We start from the raw sequence: 16785 nt of genomic DNA, 5'->3' as shown, positions 1-16785 counted from the left end.
ACATCTTTTTCATAACTCTTCCAGCAATCAGACATCTCTAAGCATTGTATTTAATTTTCGATTTTTGCTCTAACAAACACACAGGATGGTTAACTGATGTTACATTCCATGTCAAACGCTTCAGTTGCACGATTGCAACATATTATCACGTACATAACTGCCAACATTTTTTTTTTAGCATTTGAGATATTGGTAAATTCACTTGCCTTGGACTCTACTGTTTAGCATTCACATCCAAACATTCGGTTCACTGCAACAGTCAAACAGATCAAGATGCCAAATCAATAACACATTACCACCAAGTTTATGTGACTTATAAATGCCTAGAGTACTGTTGGGACCAATGTGTTTTTGTTATTATATTTCTGAGTCCTGGGGAAAACTACAATGGAGCCAAAGTTAAATGCCATCTCTCGATCCCTCCTGCTGAAAGTCTAATGAACTAGTCACCGCTTCTTGAAAGTTTCTACCCCTTAGCTTCTAAGATTATCTAAACTGAAGAGACAGAAATCTCCAGACAATTGAATTCAGAAAATGGTTATGTTGAAGGCAGTCACTAAAAACTTCATAAAAAAAATATATATTAATTGAGCATCAGAACAAGCAGAAGAGTACTCAAGATAGTGAACCGTTCACTTCCAAACACTAGCAACAACAGCTCTTCTGTTCATAGCGATGCATATCACCTAAAATTTTGGAACTTTACATGTCAAATCTAAAACGGGAAGAGTTCATGACATACAAAGTGAGGCCTTTTACCAGTAATCACCACAAGAACATAAGCCATCCTTGAAATGATGGAAACGCTTGTTGTCTCTAATAATCAATTCCCTCCCAACAATCCTAGATATGATCTTGATGGCATTGTGACAGTCACCACATACACGGAGATTCTTGATGATCCTCAGAGTTTGCCTTGCAGGGGTACTGATTAGACCAAATGCAATCGCCAATCTCTCACTGTGGTATAGCAAAGCTTGCTCTTTTGCCTCTTGATCAATGTCATGAAGCACATACCTTGTGTCCGGCACATAACCTCCTTCTTTCATTGATTTCAAAGCCTTCAATTTTTCATCATCCTTGTAAAGCGTTGGATTTCGAAATTCACTGATTCTATTTTTTCCATCCAGCATACTGATTGCAGTACGCTTCTTTGGTGGTGGCGTGGGGATATTATTAGCAACAGCCTTTGATGGGTCAAGAGCAACCATCAACTCCTCAGCATAATCTTCAAGATCAACATCTCCATGAATTTGAGCATAATCCCTCAATGCCTCCCACACTTCAGCAGTTGGCTCAAAAGGCAGTTTTTTCTCAATATACTCTTTAGCTTCATAAAGATGGCCAGATTTTCCAAGAACACCTATAAGCCCCATATAATGCTCAAACCCCAGAGAAATTCCATACTCACTCTCCATCGACGCAAAATGTATAAAGCCTTCTTCTATAGCTTCTGCACTGCCACAAGCCGAGAGAACTGCAAGGAAAGTCTGCTCATTTGGTTTCAACCCCAATTTCCTCATCTGCTCAAACAACTGCAACCCATCATCTCCCAAGCCATTGTCTGCATACCCATTTATCATCAAATGCCAAGAATCCATATTCCTATCAGGCATGTGATCAAAAACTCTTCGCGCATCAGTCATGCTAGCACATTTTGCATACATTTCAATCACCTTATTGTTCAATCCAAGGTCACTCCTACAAGTCGACTGCAAGAAGTAATCATGAACTTTCTTTGCATCCTCAAGTGACTTAGGATTGTCAATTGACTCAAACAAAGATGAAAAACAATTAGCATCCGCTTTAACTCCTTTATCCATCAATTCAATAGCTTCTTTGACTTTCCTATCATGACACAACTGCGTTAAATCTAGTAGTGAGGGAACTGGCTCAGGCTGCGGATGCTCCACCACATGCCTTTGATTCCAGCTCTCATGGTGCAATTGACTAGGGTTTTGACTGTTCGGGGCCCTTTCATTAAAATTTCTACCTTGAGGGTAACCTTGATTTTGGTTATTCCACTGGTTTGGGCTTCTGGGCATTTGTGTATTCATCTGATTAGCATTTTGGTATTGAGGATAGCTCTGATTCTGCTGGAATTCCACTGATTTTGATATTGGGCTTCTGGCCATTTGTGTATTCATCTGGGAACTCCACTGATTAGGGCTTTCACGTTGTGGAAAGCCCTGTCCTTGATTGGGATAACCCTGACCCTGATTAGGATATCCCCTTCCCTGATTTTGATAATTAAACTGATTATTACCAGGACCTCCGCGCTGTTGCGGAGGATGGTGGTAACCCTGGTTTTGTGGGGTCCACTGGAGATTTAAATTAGGGCTTTGTTGGCCATGAAAAACCCTAGGATCAGATGACGTTGGCGGTTGTTGGTTTTGGTGGTGTTGCACTGGTGGCATCAGGTACTCGTCTGGGATAGGGGAGGTGCTAAGAGATTTTGCGTTTAGGATGGAAACCTGGGTTCTGTCTAAGTGGCTACTGAAAGTGAAATGAGCGCAGTTAGAACGTACCTTGAAGAGGAGAGAAGAAAGAGTTGGCGATGGGCTCCGTCCGCAACGTATTGCCATAAGGGACGCCATTTTTTTGCTCTTCTTTTATTATTTCGAAGGGGAAATGGAGGATCCTGAATAAAACCCCTAATAAACCCTAGAGAGAAGAGGGTGACAGGAGGCTGTGGTTTTCGTAATTTTATGTTTTTGGGCTTCCCGGGCCCTCCCTCGTCGGTGTACATTAATCTGGGTCCGTTTTGGGGTTGGGTTTTGAGAACATGACGCTTCATGATTCCATTTGCCCTCCACGCAAAAACCTAGCCCAATGACGAGTTGTCTTTGTTAATTAGTATTATTTTTTAAAATTGGATTAAGAATAAATTTGTCAATATTAAATTTTATAATTATTCTTTAATTATATCAAATTTTACTATTACATTTTATTTTTTTATTTTAACAAAAATATAAAATTTTATTTAGATTTTTTTTATGAGATACAAAAATTATGGCAATCAATTGGTGAGATGGGAAATTGTTAAGTTGTGTAACTTAAAACTTATTAAATCTTTACAAAAACTCTTTTTGATATTATGATGAATTAGCAACTATGTTTTACAATGAAATAAAAATAAGGATAAAATACTCTTACTCCCTAAGTTTTAATTGAAAATACACGAAAGTTTATTAATTTTCAAAATAAACATTTCATCCAAATAATACAAACATCGTTAATAGAAATTATGAAAGACTAAAATATCTTTTTTTTTATTAATTTTAAAAATTATTATTATATTTTAAAAAAAAGAGACCACCGATGCTCCCACATGGGTAGCTTTTTTAATTAATAAAAAATAAAAAATATAATAATTATTATAAAAATTAATCAATAATAAAATTATCTTTTTATCATTGTCATGTCAATAAGTTGACGAAAATATTAACAGTTGACTAATAGCTGGACCTACGCATCTAACGAAAAATATTTTTTTAAGAGGGAGTGTCCATTTCAAAAACTATTGAATCTCCGTATAATTTAAATCAAAATTTAAGAGGTAAAAATATTTTACCCTAAAAATAATGATTTCTTTAACTTCCAAAAATAAAAAAGAACATGTAGTAATGCCTTTATAAAATTTGTAAGAAGGTGTAATCTATGTTGGAACTAATGAGCACAAATTTCATTTGGGCTTGGTTTACTTCAATGAAATTATGAGTAACACGATAACTGTCTTGACCCAAGTTTAAAAAAACCAAACTATTTGTTGAAAGATTATTAGTCTAGTTAATATGGACATTTACTCTTTTGAAGGTTACAAGATCCATTCATTTTATGAATTTATTAATAGAATTATTAGGCCTTTTACCTAACCTTTTTACACCAATAATATTATCCTACTTAACTAGTTGATACAGTAATCTTATATCGGATAAATAAAAAAATTTTAAATTTATAAACAAAGACTTTGTACATTTTAATATGTTAACTTTTTTCAAAAAAAAAAAATAATGACCTCATAATAAAGTGATAACAAAATTAACTCAAATTCGATTTCAATGTCACGTCAAGTGTTCAAATAAGTACACTATGTAAAATGATATAATTCAAAATAAAGATGTTGCAATAATGAGAGAATGTTATGAAATTTTACATTAAACAAATAAATGAAAAATTTTATATTTATAAACAAAATTATTACATATTTTAATAATTATTTTCTAAAAAAGATAATGATCCCTTGACATTTACACATCCCTCGCATTTTCTACATCTGTGTCCTTTTTTTACTTCCGCATTTCTCTTATATTATATTATGAATCTATTATATTATAGGTTGTCTTAGGGCTATTTACTCATTAGGTGATGTAGACTCTTTTTCTTCCACGTTTCTCTTATATTATATTAATTATATTATATTATACAAGATGGTGAATGAAGAAAAAAGGTGTTGTCTTGGGTGATGCACACTTTTTAATGTGTACAACGATGGTATGGTGAATTTTGCAGTAAAGTCATTATTTTTTACTTTACTGTAAGGTCAATTAATAAACACCGTTTAATTTGTGAGATTAAATTGTGATCATTGATTTAAAACTGATAAAAAAACCCGTAAACCAGTTCAATCGGTTAATAAAAAATAAAATTAAAAAGTTAAGAGAAATAAGAATTCTCTCTCATAGAGGAGTCAGGGAAGATGAGGACTCTCCACCATTCATACCCTTTGATCCCGAGCCGTGGAACTGGTGCAGCATTGTTTGCCAGCAACCTAACCTTCTCCTGCAATGTCAACCTTCCTAGAAGGTCTTTCACTCTAACCGATATCACCACCATTCGTACCCTTTGATCCCGAGCCGTGGAACTGGTGCAGCATTGTTTGCCAGCAGCCTAACCTTCTCCTGCAATGTCAACCTTCCTAGAATGTCTTTCACTTTAACCGATATCACCACCATTTGTACCCTTTGATCTCGAGCCGTGGAACTAGTGCAGCATTGTTTACCAGCAGTCGAACCTTCTCCTGCAATGTCAACCTTCCTAGAAGGTCTTTCACTCTAACCGATATCAGCATCAAAACCTTGCGAAATGGCAAGAATATTCTTTAACTTTCTATTTGATTAAGAGGCGCATAATTACTGCAACTTGCTGACAAAATTCTCAAGACAATGGCAATTGAGTTTGCTGAGTATCAGGTAAACTTTGAGTGATTTCTTTTGTCCTCGATATCATTGTAATGTGATAAAAAAAATTGTCTAGTGAATGCTTGTTGAAAATTTTGCTGGTTACATATATCTGTGGCTATGACTGATTTTTCTGACCATGCTCTTTATATCGAAACATGTAACAAGTCTGTGTTGACGTATTTGTCACTACTCAGACATATATAGACATTGTTTCCATTTCTGCCATCCCAAGAACAACTGGAGGCCCGGTATTAATTGTATTTACCTTGGTTTTTCCTGTTTTACTGCATGATAATTTAATACAAATTGTTTGAAGCACTTTAAGCCGGTGATGAAGATTCTCAGGTGGTCGAGTGGCAGCTGCATCTTTAATGAATGATATATGGCTTGCATTTGGTTTAATAAATGTTTAAATACCCATGTTCAATATGCCCAGGAATATTTTGAAAGAAAAGAAAAGCTGAATCATTGTTACTTTCCTATTTTTGAACTCACTACTCTGAATGTCATTCATACTAATAACTAGCTTATGGAAATTGATTTAAAATTTTATGGGAATAGTTTGCATCTAACCTATTTTTTTAAATAGTTTTTATTAGAATTTTTAAAAAATAATATGATTTATAAGTTAACAAAAATCTAGTTGTGTTTGAACATCATTATTGTATAACTTTTTAATTTATGCTTTGGTATTTGTTATTGATGTTTGTCATAACAATTATTCAATTCATAATCCTATTTAAGGTTGATTATATTTACTTTGTAATGCAGTTTTACAGATACGACTGTTAGAAAATATATGACAACAATAATAAGAGATGTTGAGATTATGACAAAAACTTCTTGCATGGATTTCGTTTTGGAAAAAGGTGAAAACCATGAAAACATAGATGGCAACAAAAGCCAAGTCATTAACAAATCTTGTCGTCAAAAGCGACCTAAGAATGCCTTTATTTTTTACTAGTAAGTGTGTACACATGTTGCTTTTTTTTATTTGACATAATTGTAAGTATTATTGTTCATTACATTGTGAAATTTATTACATATTGATGTCTATGTTGACGATTAAATTTAGTTTATAATAATTTTTTTTTCTTGACAGTGAATCCATTTGTGGTGAAAACGAAAAGGGTAAAAAGATGAAATTGACAAACAAGGTGTATAAATATAACCTTTTGAAATGTATAATTTTAATATAGTTTCAAATTTGAGTGAATGATTGTGAATAATTCTTTTATCTTAATTATTTTTTAACAGGTTAGGGGAGATATTGCAAAAACTTTTGCATCTCTTCCTAATGAGAGGAAGTTAGTTTTTAAAAATTTAGCAACAGTAGACCGTTTGCGATATCTGGAGGAAAAAAAAAACTCAATGCAAAGGTTAATAAGGTAAGTGTCATGTTGATTATTTTATTAGAATTTTAATATTAGAATAATATACATTTGAAGTGATATATATTTTTAATAATTTATTTAATTTATAGGTATGTCTAAACAAAATTATTGTTTTCTTTTCAAATTTTTGAATGAATTCATTTTTACTTGATTGTTTAATTTTTATCAATTTTATTAAAGATTTAAAATTATAAAATTAATAATGTTTGTCAAAAAGGTAAATGGTGAATGCTACAATACATTTTATTTATTCATGACACTAATACTATTATATTATAATTTTAAATGTAATGTAGAATTGCTGGGATACACGTTGTAGTCCTTTTCGGTTCTACAAGTTATTACAAAATATTGGTTCTGAATATAATGATTCAATTCGTGCTATTGGACTTGGAGGCTTGATTCATCTACAAGAGTATAAACTAAACAGGGATCTTTGTTTGTGGTTGATTAAAATGGTTGACTTAAACAAGGGGTGTTTGAAATTATATGATTATGAGATTCCATTGACATCTGAGATAGTGTCAATTATTATTGGTTTGTCAACTGAGGGGGCCCCTATTGCTTTTGCAGAAGATGATCGTACAATTACAAGTTTATGAAATCAATTTAAAATTATTAATAATGGATTCATAAAATTTAGTGATTTAGAAAAGGAATTGCCAATGTTACATAAAGATTCGGATGAGTTCAAAGGTAAATTTTTTTTGTATGCAATAGGTTGTTTGCTTTGCCCATCAGCATCTACCTATACAGAAAAAAAATACATATCTTGCCTACATAATATAGGTTGTAATACAACTATGAACTTATCGAAGCATGTGTGTGAAATGTTGTTATCGGGAATATCAAATTTTCTCAATAGGATGAAGAAGAAGGATGGAAAAACAACATGGTTGAGTGGATGTGTTTTGATTCTTCAGGTTAGGTGCTAAAATATATTTTTTTTTTACATCATGTTATGATATTGTATTTTTTATGAAAAATTTATATTGGATATTGTATTTTTTTCCTTCTATGATATTTTTACAGATAGTTTTTTTGGATCATATATCTGGTGCACGATTTGACAATAAATATGGTCAACATTTTTTACCTCGGATCGCTGTATGGAACCAAGAAAAAATTGATGGATGATTGACTCGTATCAAAGATTTTAAAAATTCAAAAAATGTTCAGGTGATGTGATTAATATTTTTTTTCAATAAAAGTTAATATAATTTGGTTTAAATATTCTCTCATATTGAGAAATATATATATTGGTTGAATCTGTAGGCATATATCATCACACCAACTATGGACATGAAGTCAAAGGGAAAGTTGTCATTTGATTCTCATTTATCCTCTCAAATCAAAGTATGCATTTATAACTTTAATTTGCATTGTTATAATTGTCATTTACTATAGTTAAAATTTTATATTTCATTTTTGTAGGATATATGTAAATGTGTTGATAACAAAGAGGAATTAAAGAGTGAAATTAAGAGTTTGAAGTATGAAATTGAAAAGTTGAAGGGATTATTGGAGTATGATAAAAATAATCAACAGCTGAAAGAAAAAGAGAAGCAACAAGAGTATGAGAGTTTGAAGTGTGAAATGAAAAAGTTGAAGGAATTATTGGAGTATGAAAAAAATAATCAACAGCTGAAAGAAAAAGAGAAGCAACGAGAGTATGAAAGTTTGAAGTGTGAAATTGAAAAGTTGAAGGAATTATTGGAGTATGAAAAAAATAATCAAAAGCTGAAAAAAAAGAGAAGCAACGGGAGTATGAGGTTTTCGTTAGCTTAAAAAATGATATAGCGACAATAAAGGCTGATATTGAAGCTATTCGATTTAAAGAGTTTTGTGTGCCCAAAATTGTTTGCACTACATCACATGGTGGTAATCCTACGAGAGATGAACATGCAAGAGAAGAATCTTTATGTAAGGAAAATGGTTCAAATTATGGTCAATCCAATGCACCAACAGCCAATGAAAGAGGGTCTAATATTGTTTTATCTTGTGATAACTTGGGAAACTATAATACTATCCAGGATTTTCCCAATGAATCACCTAAAGAGTTCCCAAAGGAATTGACTTTGCATCATCTATCAATAGTAAATGATAAATGTTTTTTATCTCCATGCCCTACTTTGAAGGAAAATATGTCATCTCCAACAGCTCCTATGAAAGACAAAGTAAAGAGATACATAGTTAGAAAGGAAAATATAAAGGTATGAATATAGATTACTAATTATGTATTTTGGTTGAATGATATGCATGAATTATTTGCTAACGCAGTGTTTTGTAAAGAATATTTGTTTTTAAATAGCTTATTCAAAATTCGCTACACTGTGTTAATAATTCTCATAGACCTTAGAGAACGTTGAAATAGTTTCGATTCGGTCCAATGAAGGTGATCAAGAGTATCTATTGGATGCGGCATCCTTTGCTCCTACATTGGTGAATAAAGAACATTTGTCATATCCAATCCCTAATGTTAAGCAGAAAGTGCATAAAAATGCAATTAAGAATTCTAGGTCAAAGGTATTGAGATAATAACATTTTTTCTATTTTGTTGAATTTTTTTTATACTAATGCTGTAATGAAATTTATATTATTATAAAAGTTTGTCCACGGAGTCCAAGTGTTTCATCACCTTATAAACTACCCGATGATTTAAATGATATATGCAACTATGTGTGGAATAAACATTCAAACAGGTAGTTTTAATAGTTTTTTCATATTTTGTTTTTTTTTAATAAAAAATGTTGATTAATTATTTCTTAACGTAGTGAGGAGAAAATTGTTGATTTCATTGATACATATGCAATTAGGAGTGAGATGATGACATTGGAACCAAGGAAGTGGCTTGATGATACAGTAAGTTGAATTGTTCATTATGGTTTAATTATATATATATATATATTAATATATATATATATATATATAATATATATGNAACATTCAAACAGGTAGTTTTAATAGTTTTTTCATATTTTGTTTTTTTTTAATAAAAAATGTTGATTAATTATTTCTTAACGTAGTGAGGAGAAAATTGTTGATTTCATTGATACATATGCAATTAGGAGTGAGATGATGACATTGGAACCAAGGAAGTGGCTTGATGATACAGTAAGTTGAATTGTTCATTATGGTTTAATTATATAAATATATGGGTATGTTTGCAGTTTTTCTCAATTCTTGACCCAAAAAAATGGTTGAAGGTAATTAATATGGTGGATTATGCGTGCATGCTAAATGCCAAGGAAGAATCAAACCCTTGGACAATATGGTATATGCCATGTTTTGTTTCTGTAAGATATCAATTTCATTAATATTTTTATCAAATATATTATAATTTTTCAATTATTTTGATTACGTAATTTAATGAATTATGTATACTAGAAATATGTATGATGGTTTTTGTATTGCAATAGGATTGTATCTTACGCAATCCAACAATTGACTTTAAAGATTTAAACCAACGAGGTCTCCAGCCATACATGAGTTCCAGACAAAATTGTGAAATGGTAATATAAATTTGTTCAACATTTATTTTTATGTTTTGTAATGGCCTGGTGCAATACAGGTTTTTATAATATTGCACTTAGATTTCAGTATGCTGGCTAATAAAAATAGTTTTAATTCACGTAATTGCTTTTTAATTACTTTGAATTTTATATCGTGTATTTTTCAGATCTTTGTGCCGATGAATGACAGTAATATGCATTGATATTTATGTGTATTAAACTTAAAATAGAAGGTTATTAAAGTGTTTGACTCCTTACCATTATCCAAAGGTGAAACCAGAAGATTGAATGCGATAAAAAAAGAGGTAAACAATCAATTTAACACAATGTCTTAATTTACATGATTAAATTATATAAATTGCATGATTTTTTCATGTACATATATTTAAAAGTGGTGCAGGCCGCATATTTTGAAAAGCTTTTTGAAGGAACTTTATTTGCCAGTAAAGAAACTTGTTGGGAAATTGTTGTCCCCAATTATGTTCCACGACAGTCAAACAGGTAAATGCATAATAAAATATTTAATTTTATTAAATTATGAAAACATTTTATTAAAACATATATCTTAATTTGATCATCAAATTTTATAATTTTTGCAGCTATAATTGTGGCATGTATGTATGCAAGTTTATGCAAACTGTGCACCTCAATACCTACCATGAAGTGGTAAGTCCATTACATTTCATTTCATACTCAATAAATATTTTTTAATATTATTTGCTTTTTGCAGTGTGTAGAGGAATTGGATCGGTCTCTTTTGTTGGCTTATCTTGTCAAGCACCCTCATAACAAAAATCGTTCAGTTGTGATGAATGCTATTCATACTGGTTTGCATAATAAGAACATCGATTATGATGCAACCAGAAAACGACTTTAAGCTTATGTTTCATTTATTAATGTATGAATCATTCATCAATAATAAATTCTTTTTCATTATTTGACTTTATTGTTATATTAATAGTTCGACAAAGTTTTAATGTTATTAAAAGAGGCCATTAGCACATGCATCTTTTATAATATTATTAAATTAAAGTTGTTTTATTATTATTATTATAATTAAAGTTGTTTTAGGATTATTCTAAAATGAAGGAGCTAGCCTCAACTTTCTCTGTCTCCTGAATTGCACGAGAATGCATAAATTAGGTGCCCTGGAGTTCAAAGCAACAGCCATTGAGAAATGTCAGAGCTACTCACAAAGAGAATAGGTGTGCATACTGTGAGAGATAGAGAGAAGGAAAAAACTGGTACCTTGACAATATTACAACTGTTATACTAAAATACCCTGGATTAGGCATGTTAGGCTTCTGTTAAACTGTTAGATAACAATTCAAAATCCCGGGTGGGGCCTGTTTTACTTCAAAACTATAACTTATGTTGCTTAATGATTGTCTTCCGTGGGGCCTCTGGCCGCTGTGGTGTACCTCAAAATGCAAGCAGACAATTAATCATTTTGGACACTTCCTAAATATTTCTTACAAGTTGGCAGATACTTTGAAGCTTGCATATGTCTCCTACTGTTTGTTGACTGAGTAAATGCCCGTAAAGCCAAGGCTAGCCTCTACTGCATAAACAAAATCTATATGATACGACGGCATTTACAGCATTTCGCAATGCATAAACAGATCAACGTGTCCTTGAATGTGTTCTTATATGAATGGTTGTTGGTTTGTTCTTTAATGAGAGGACCACGAAGCACTTGTCAACTAAAGCTTTATTTTACATAAAAGAATCGAAATTCTTTAGAGTAAAAATCAAATAATAAAAACACCAGTCAAACCAATTCAAAGTGTTATTTGTAATTTGTTTTGAATGGTAGAGGCTGGAGCCTATGAAGGTTAGTATTGATTGTGGACGCCTTAAGTGCTGAAACTGTGATCCAAATTTAGCCTTCAATTTCATTTCCAAATCTCTGCTGCTCATGCTGCAGATTTCAAAGCCATCTGCGGGTCTCCGCTCTTATTCTCCATCAGGAATGGTTAAGCCGAGCTTAAAAATAAACCAAAGAAATAAGCAAAGCTTAGATGCAATTTGAGATGATTCAACTCATTGGATAGGATATACAAACTAAAAAAAAGGTGGAGAGAGAGTTCTAACCTTGAGAGATTGAGCTAAAATTTTCCATTCTAACCGATCTTCATCAGTATCTTGCTTCAGGCTTCCAAAAACCTTTATTTTTGCATCTCGAACCTAATTGAAGAGTGGAACCAGCATTACTCCATATATTAACACCAGAGAAAACAAATATTTTAGAGGGCTAAAAAATAAGGGCTCATCCCAAGGGAGATAGAGATATGAGAGAAGTCATCACAGTGGAACATGTAAATATACTTATCATTCAAGGGAAAAAAAGAAAAATAAAACATGTGGTCATTATAGTGGCCCATACAGCTATTGTAATTTTTTACAAATGCGATACAGAATCATGCCACCGCGGTCAAAAAGAAGTATAACACTACAAAGACAATATTTTACAAGTTCCGATCAAGGCAACTTATTGTTGCCTTGCCTTGCTAGTTTCACACTACAGCATCAGGATACATGTCAGACTTAACACTTTTAACTATTAAGAACACAGCCTTATCAATATCATTGCCCACTCCAATCGACACAAACAAACAAATGAATAAATCTCATTTCTGTAGTAGTAAGAAAGAATATCATTGATGTACTTCCTTCACATTACAAAAGTTGGCAGATACTAATTGGCAGGTGTAAGTTCCCATTAAAATTGCAAATTTACGTACCTGCAGCTTCTCATTGGAACATCATTGTCATTTTTATGCGTTATTCTTCCTATAAAAAAAGAAAACAGATAATAAATAAAACAAATATGTAATAATTATCATCATTAGTCGTTTAATAATAATATATGTTATATTATTATACCTCCGATGAATCACCACCAAAAAGTGTTCCCAATTGAGATGGCCATATTTCTTTATTTCTCTCATATACATCAACATCATTATCATCAAGAAGGCAACTGCTTGAGTCCAAACTACGAAGTGTTAGCTCTAGTTGTGGACATTTATTCCTTGTGTGACCTTCCATCCTACAATTGCCACATTTTCGTGGCTTTTTTCTCCCTTCAGATTTAGCTCCAACTTTGCCCTTAACTTTCACTCTAGTCGGATCACGAACATGCTCTGTCAAATTAGAAATTCCATCTGTATTGACTTTGCACATCTCTTCATATCGTCTTGTTAAACTAGCTATTTCACTCCTTGCTTTGTTAAATGTCTCGGCGAATTGAGAAGCGACATGACATAACCTATTACAGTGAGAGCTCAGAGAAGCATACCGTAGGATTGTCTGGTATTTAGGATCAACATTATCATCCACAACTGCAGGTGCATCATCTTTGGCATTTTTTGTCCATCTTTTCATTATGAGATTCAAAGGGATCCTATTTAATTGCTCTAAAATCATCACATGAATGATATGTGGACATGGTATACCATTTGTTTCAAATTTAAGACATGAGCATTTTATGTTTTCATCATCTACATGAAACTCCACACGTATTCGCTCAGAAAGATCTCCATACTTCATCAACTGGTACACCCGTATAGATGGCTCATCCTCGAAGCGACATTCATGGTAAAACAATTGTTGTAGACTCATCTCATCTATAAACTTTTTGAATGCTCTTCTTTGTATAAACACTTGCAGCATGCTTTTCAATATCTTTGAAAATTTAGCTTGAAACTGGCTCTGTATGGATGGATATGTAATCTTCACCAATCTCATTATTTCGAATATTTTTAATTCCATCTTCAATTGCTCTAACACACTCCAATAACGTCTTCCTCTCTTTTGCAAGAGAAGCTATAAAAGAATTCAAACCTTCACAACATGATGTACTTGTAATTGTTCCGAAGAAATGACCACTCAAGTGTGATTGCGCCCACATATGCTTCTTTTTATACATCTCATCTATCCATTGATGTCCTTGTAATACAAACTTTTTTACCATCTCTTTCCATTCTCTTTCAAAGCTATCCATCGTCCACCAAGATTTCATGCAAGCTTTTAAATTCTGAATGAATCCAGGTAGTGGTATGTTTGCTTGGGCATTATGGGGCAAGATGCCAAGAGCATAGCCTGTGTCGTACTCCAGGGAACACCATTTTCAATGCCTTTCTCATAGCTCGATCCCCATCAATAACCACAGATATTGGCTTTTTGTTCATCATACATTCCAAAAATGTGGTCAAAGCCCAAATATAGCTTTTAGCATCTTCATTTGTGAAGAATGCTAATGCAAAAATGGTGGTCATATGATGATGGTTCACACCAATGAAAACCAAAAGAGGCAAATTAAATGTGTTTTTCTTATAAGTTGTGTCAAATGCCAAAACATCACCGAAACAAGCATAATCTGATCTTGTTATCGAATCAACCCAAAATAAATTCTTCAGTTTGTTATCATCATAAGTCGTATGCTTCATGTAGAAGCCATTATCTATTTCTTTTTTCACTCCAAAATATAACAGCGTCGCTTGAACATCACCATTATTGACTTCAGCATGTCTTTCGGCTGCCATACGATTATAAAAATCTTTACGAGTAAAACCAACATTTTGAATGCCCCCTGCTTAAGCTGCAAAAACATTCATTACTTGACATGTTTTGATACCTGCAACTTTCATAGCTTTTGCTTCACAGACATCGGCTACTTTAATTTGCCTATTCGAACGAATGAAACATATTTGAGCGGGATTTACCATCTGATGATTATGTTCAAGTTCACAATGTGAAACATACCATTTTCCTATATCTTTGTTCAAAATGACCCGAATGTTAGCCTTGCAATCTATTCTAGATGACCTTTTAGGCTCTCGCGCCCGATTTTCTAGCTTTTCCCTTTTTTCAGCCTTATGTCCTTCCTTCGAACAAGCAAAATGCTTCATAACTTCAATTCCATCTTTGTTTCGCCTACAGCCACCTTTACGAACACCAAAGCCCATTGCACAAGCATATGCTTTATAAAATTCATAAACATCTTCTAAATCATCAAACTCCAAACCCAGTATATCATCTTTTGAAAGTTCATGCAAATATTTTGCATCTAACAAATTATTTTCTTTATTCTCCATTAACCTACACATATTAAACATAAAAAATATATAATTACAACCTTAAATACTCATGAAATATTAAATAAAAAACTTACTACACTATAATAATATTGGAGAAATTATAGAAAACATGGTTGTCCATTCCATCACTAGCAAAGCAAACTTACAAGTCTCATTCAAGTGCAATTCCGAGGGTACAAGTCATTGCCTTCCCCTTTAGATTTTTAGAACAAGTCACAAGGAAGGTTAAATACCAATAGCGGTTAGACACAGATGACTTGAAAAGTGTTCGAAAATTAAAATAGTTAATAAGATATTTTCTAATAAGATTTTATTTTTCTAACAATCTCTTCAATATCTCAAGAGATCAACATATTTTCTAATAAGATTTTATTTCTGTAACAATCTATCAAGTCCTACACTTCTACAATATATAAATACATTGAAATCGAATGCAAATGTGCAGACCTTATTTTCATCTTCAATACTATTTTCTGTTCATTTTTTAAACAATTTAGGTTCTCTAGAAGTTGATGCATATTTATCATTGAGTTTGTAATTCACAGATGCCAGGAATAAATTCAAAGTCTCATTTGCTTGGCCAACAAAATTTTCCTGGATCTGTCTGGGGCTGAAAACAACAGGATAGAAGACAAGGGTAAAGGGCCATCGAAGACAATAAACCAACGGGGCTAAGGAGACCATAACGGAACTAGTTAGGAGCATGAGAAAGGTTCTGAATACTGGTAAGGTACGGTGTACGGCCATTTCCTATGATAATTATTTGGCGTGAAGTGAAAAAGTCTGATGCTGAAATTATGCAAACACAGAAGAAAAAGACTAATCAAGAATTGTTATGCTACTTGACGCACATTCTTGCCATGCAAAAATAAATAAAATTTCTGTTTTGACCGGTTGCAAAAAATTTTGAAAACAGACTCACATTAAGAATCAAGGGAAAATAAAAAGGATAAATGAAAATTTAATATGCCATAAGGGGAAAAGCTCATACCTGTAAAGCTTTGGTATAGTATCTTGATCTGCAAACTATTTGACAAAGGATGGGCTTGCTGTTGTAAAGCTAATACAGCAAAATTGTCCAGTTATTGAACGTGAATATGAGAGTCCTCCACCTCCAACCTCTGGCAGAAAATTCCTTCACTGGGGAAACTCCTTCCTTTGATGGACTTTTTTTTAGGGTTTTAATAAAAACCGTTTATTTGCTTTGCTTTTATTCAGTGGTGGAAATTTCACATTTATAGGATTGACACTATAACAAATTAGAAAATCAAAATTAAAAATGCATAATAACAAAAATAAAACACATGTAATTTAATTAAAGTTGTCATTAAATAACCTAAACGGTACGATTAAAAATCATTAACGTAAAGTAATAAGAATTGACATAAAAACTCATAAAAGATAAATAACTAAATTTTAAATCTTAACGTAAGTGTGTAAGAGTTAACGTAACAAGTCAATAAAGTAAAAATAATCTCAATTTCATGAAAAATAAATATTTAAATTTATATTTTTGGATTAAAAGTGTTTAACGATGTGTAAATTTTAATTTTTAAATAAAGAATAGTAAGGGTAAAAATAATGATAATTCAAA

The 16785-nt window shown here is 32.3% G+C and overlaps 2 protein-coding genes across 2 annotated transcripts; both read right to left on the bottom strand.

Moving 5' to 3' along the window:
- LOC18607931 (pentatricopeptide repeat-containing protein At2g15690) lies at positions 542-2675 on the bottom strand. The gene has a single exon (XM_007042355.2). The coding sequence runs from the start codon at positions 2595-2597 to the stop codon at positions 756-758; it is 1842 nt and encodes a 613-aa protein (XP_007042417.2). The 5' UTR covers positions 2598-2675; the 3' UTR covers positions 542-755.
- Positions 14166-15188, bottom strand: LOC18607928 (protein FAR1-RELATED SEQUENCE 5). The gene is made up of 2 exons (XM_018114851.1): positions 14729-15188; positions 14166-14629 (listed from the first exon to the last, which is right to left on the bottom strand). Exons 1-2 carry the CDS (start codon positions 15186-15188, stop codon positions 14166-14168), a joined length of 924 nt encoding a protein of 307 aa, XP_017970340.1.

This window comes from Theobroma cacao, chromosome 2, assembly GCF_000208745.1.
Source record: "Theobroma cacao cultivar B97-61/B2 chromosome 2, Criollo_cocoa_genome_V2, whole genome shotgun sequence".
Classification (NCBI taxonomy): domain Eukaryota; kingdom Viridiplantae; phylum Streptophyta; class Magnoliopsida; order Malvales; family Malvaceae; genus Theobroma; species Theobroma cacao.
Note: the sequence above shows the minus strand (reverse complement) of the source record. Positions and strands in the feature narration are given on the sequence as shown.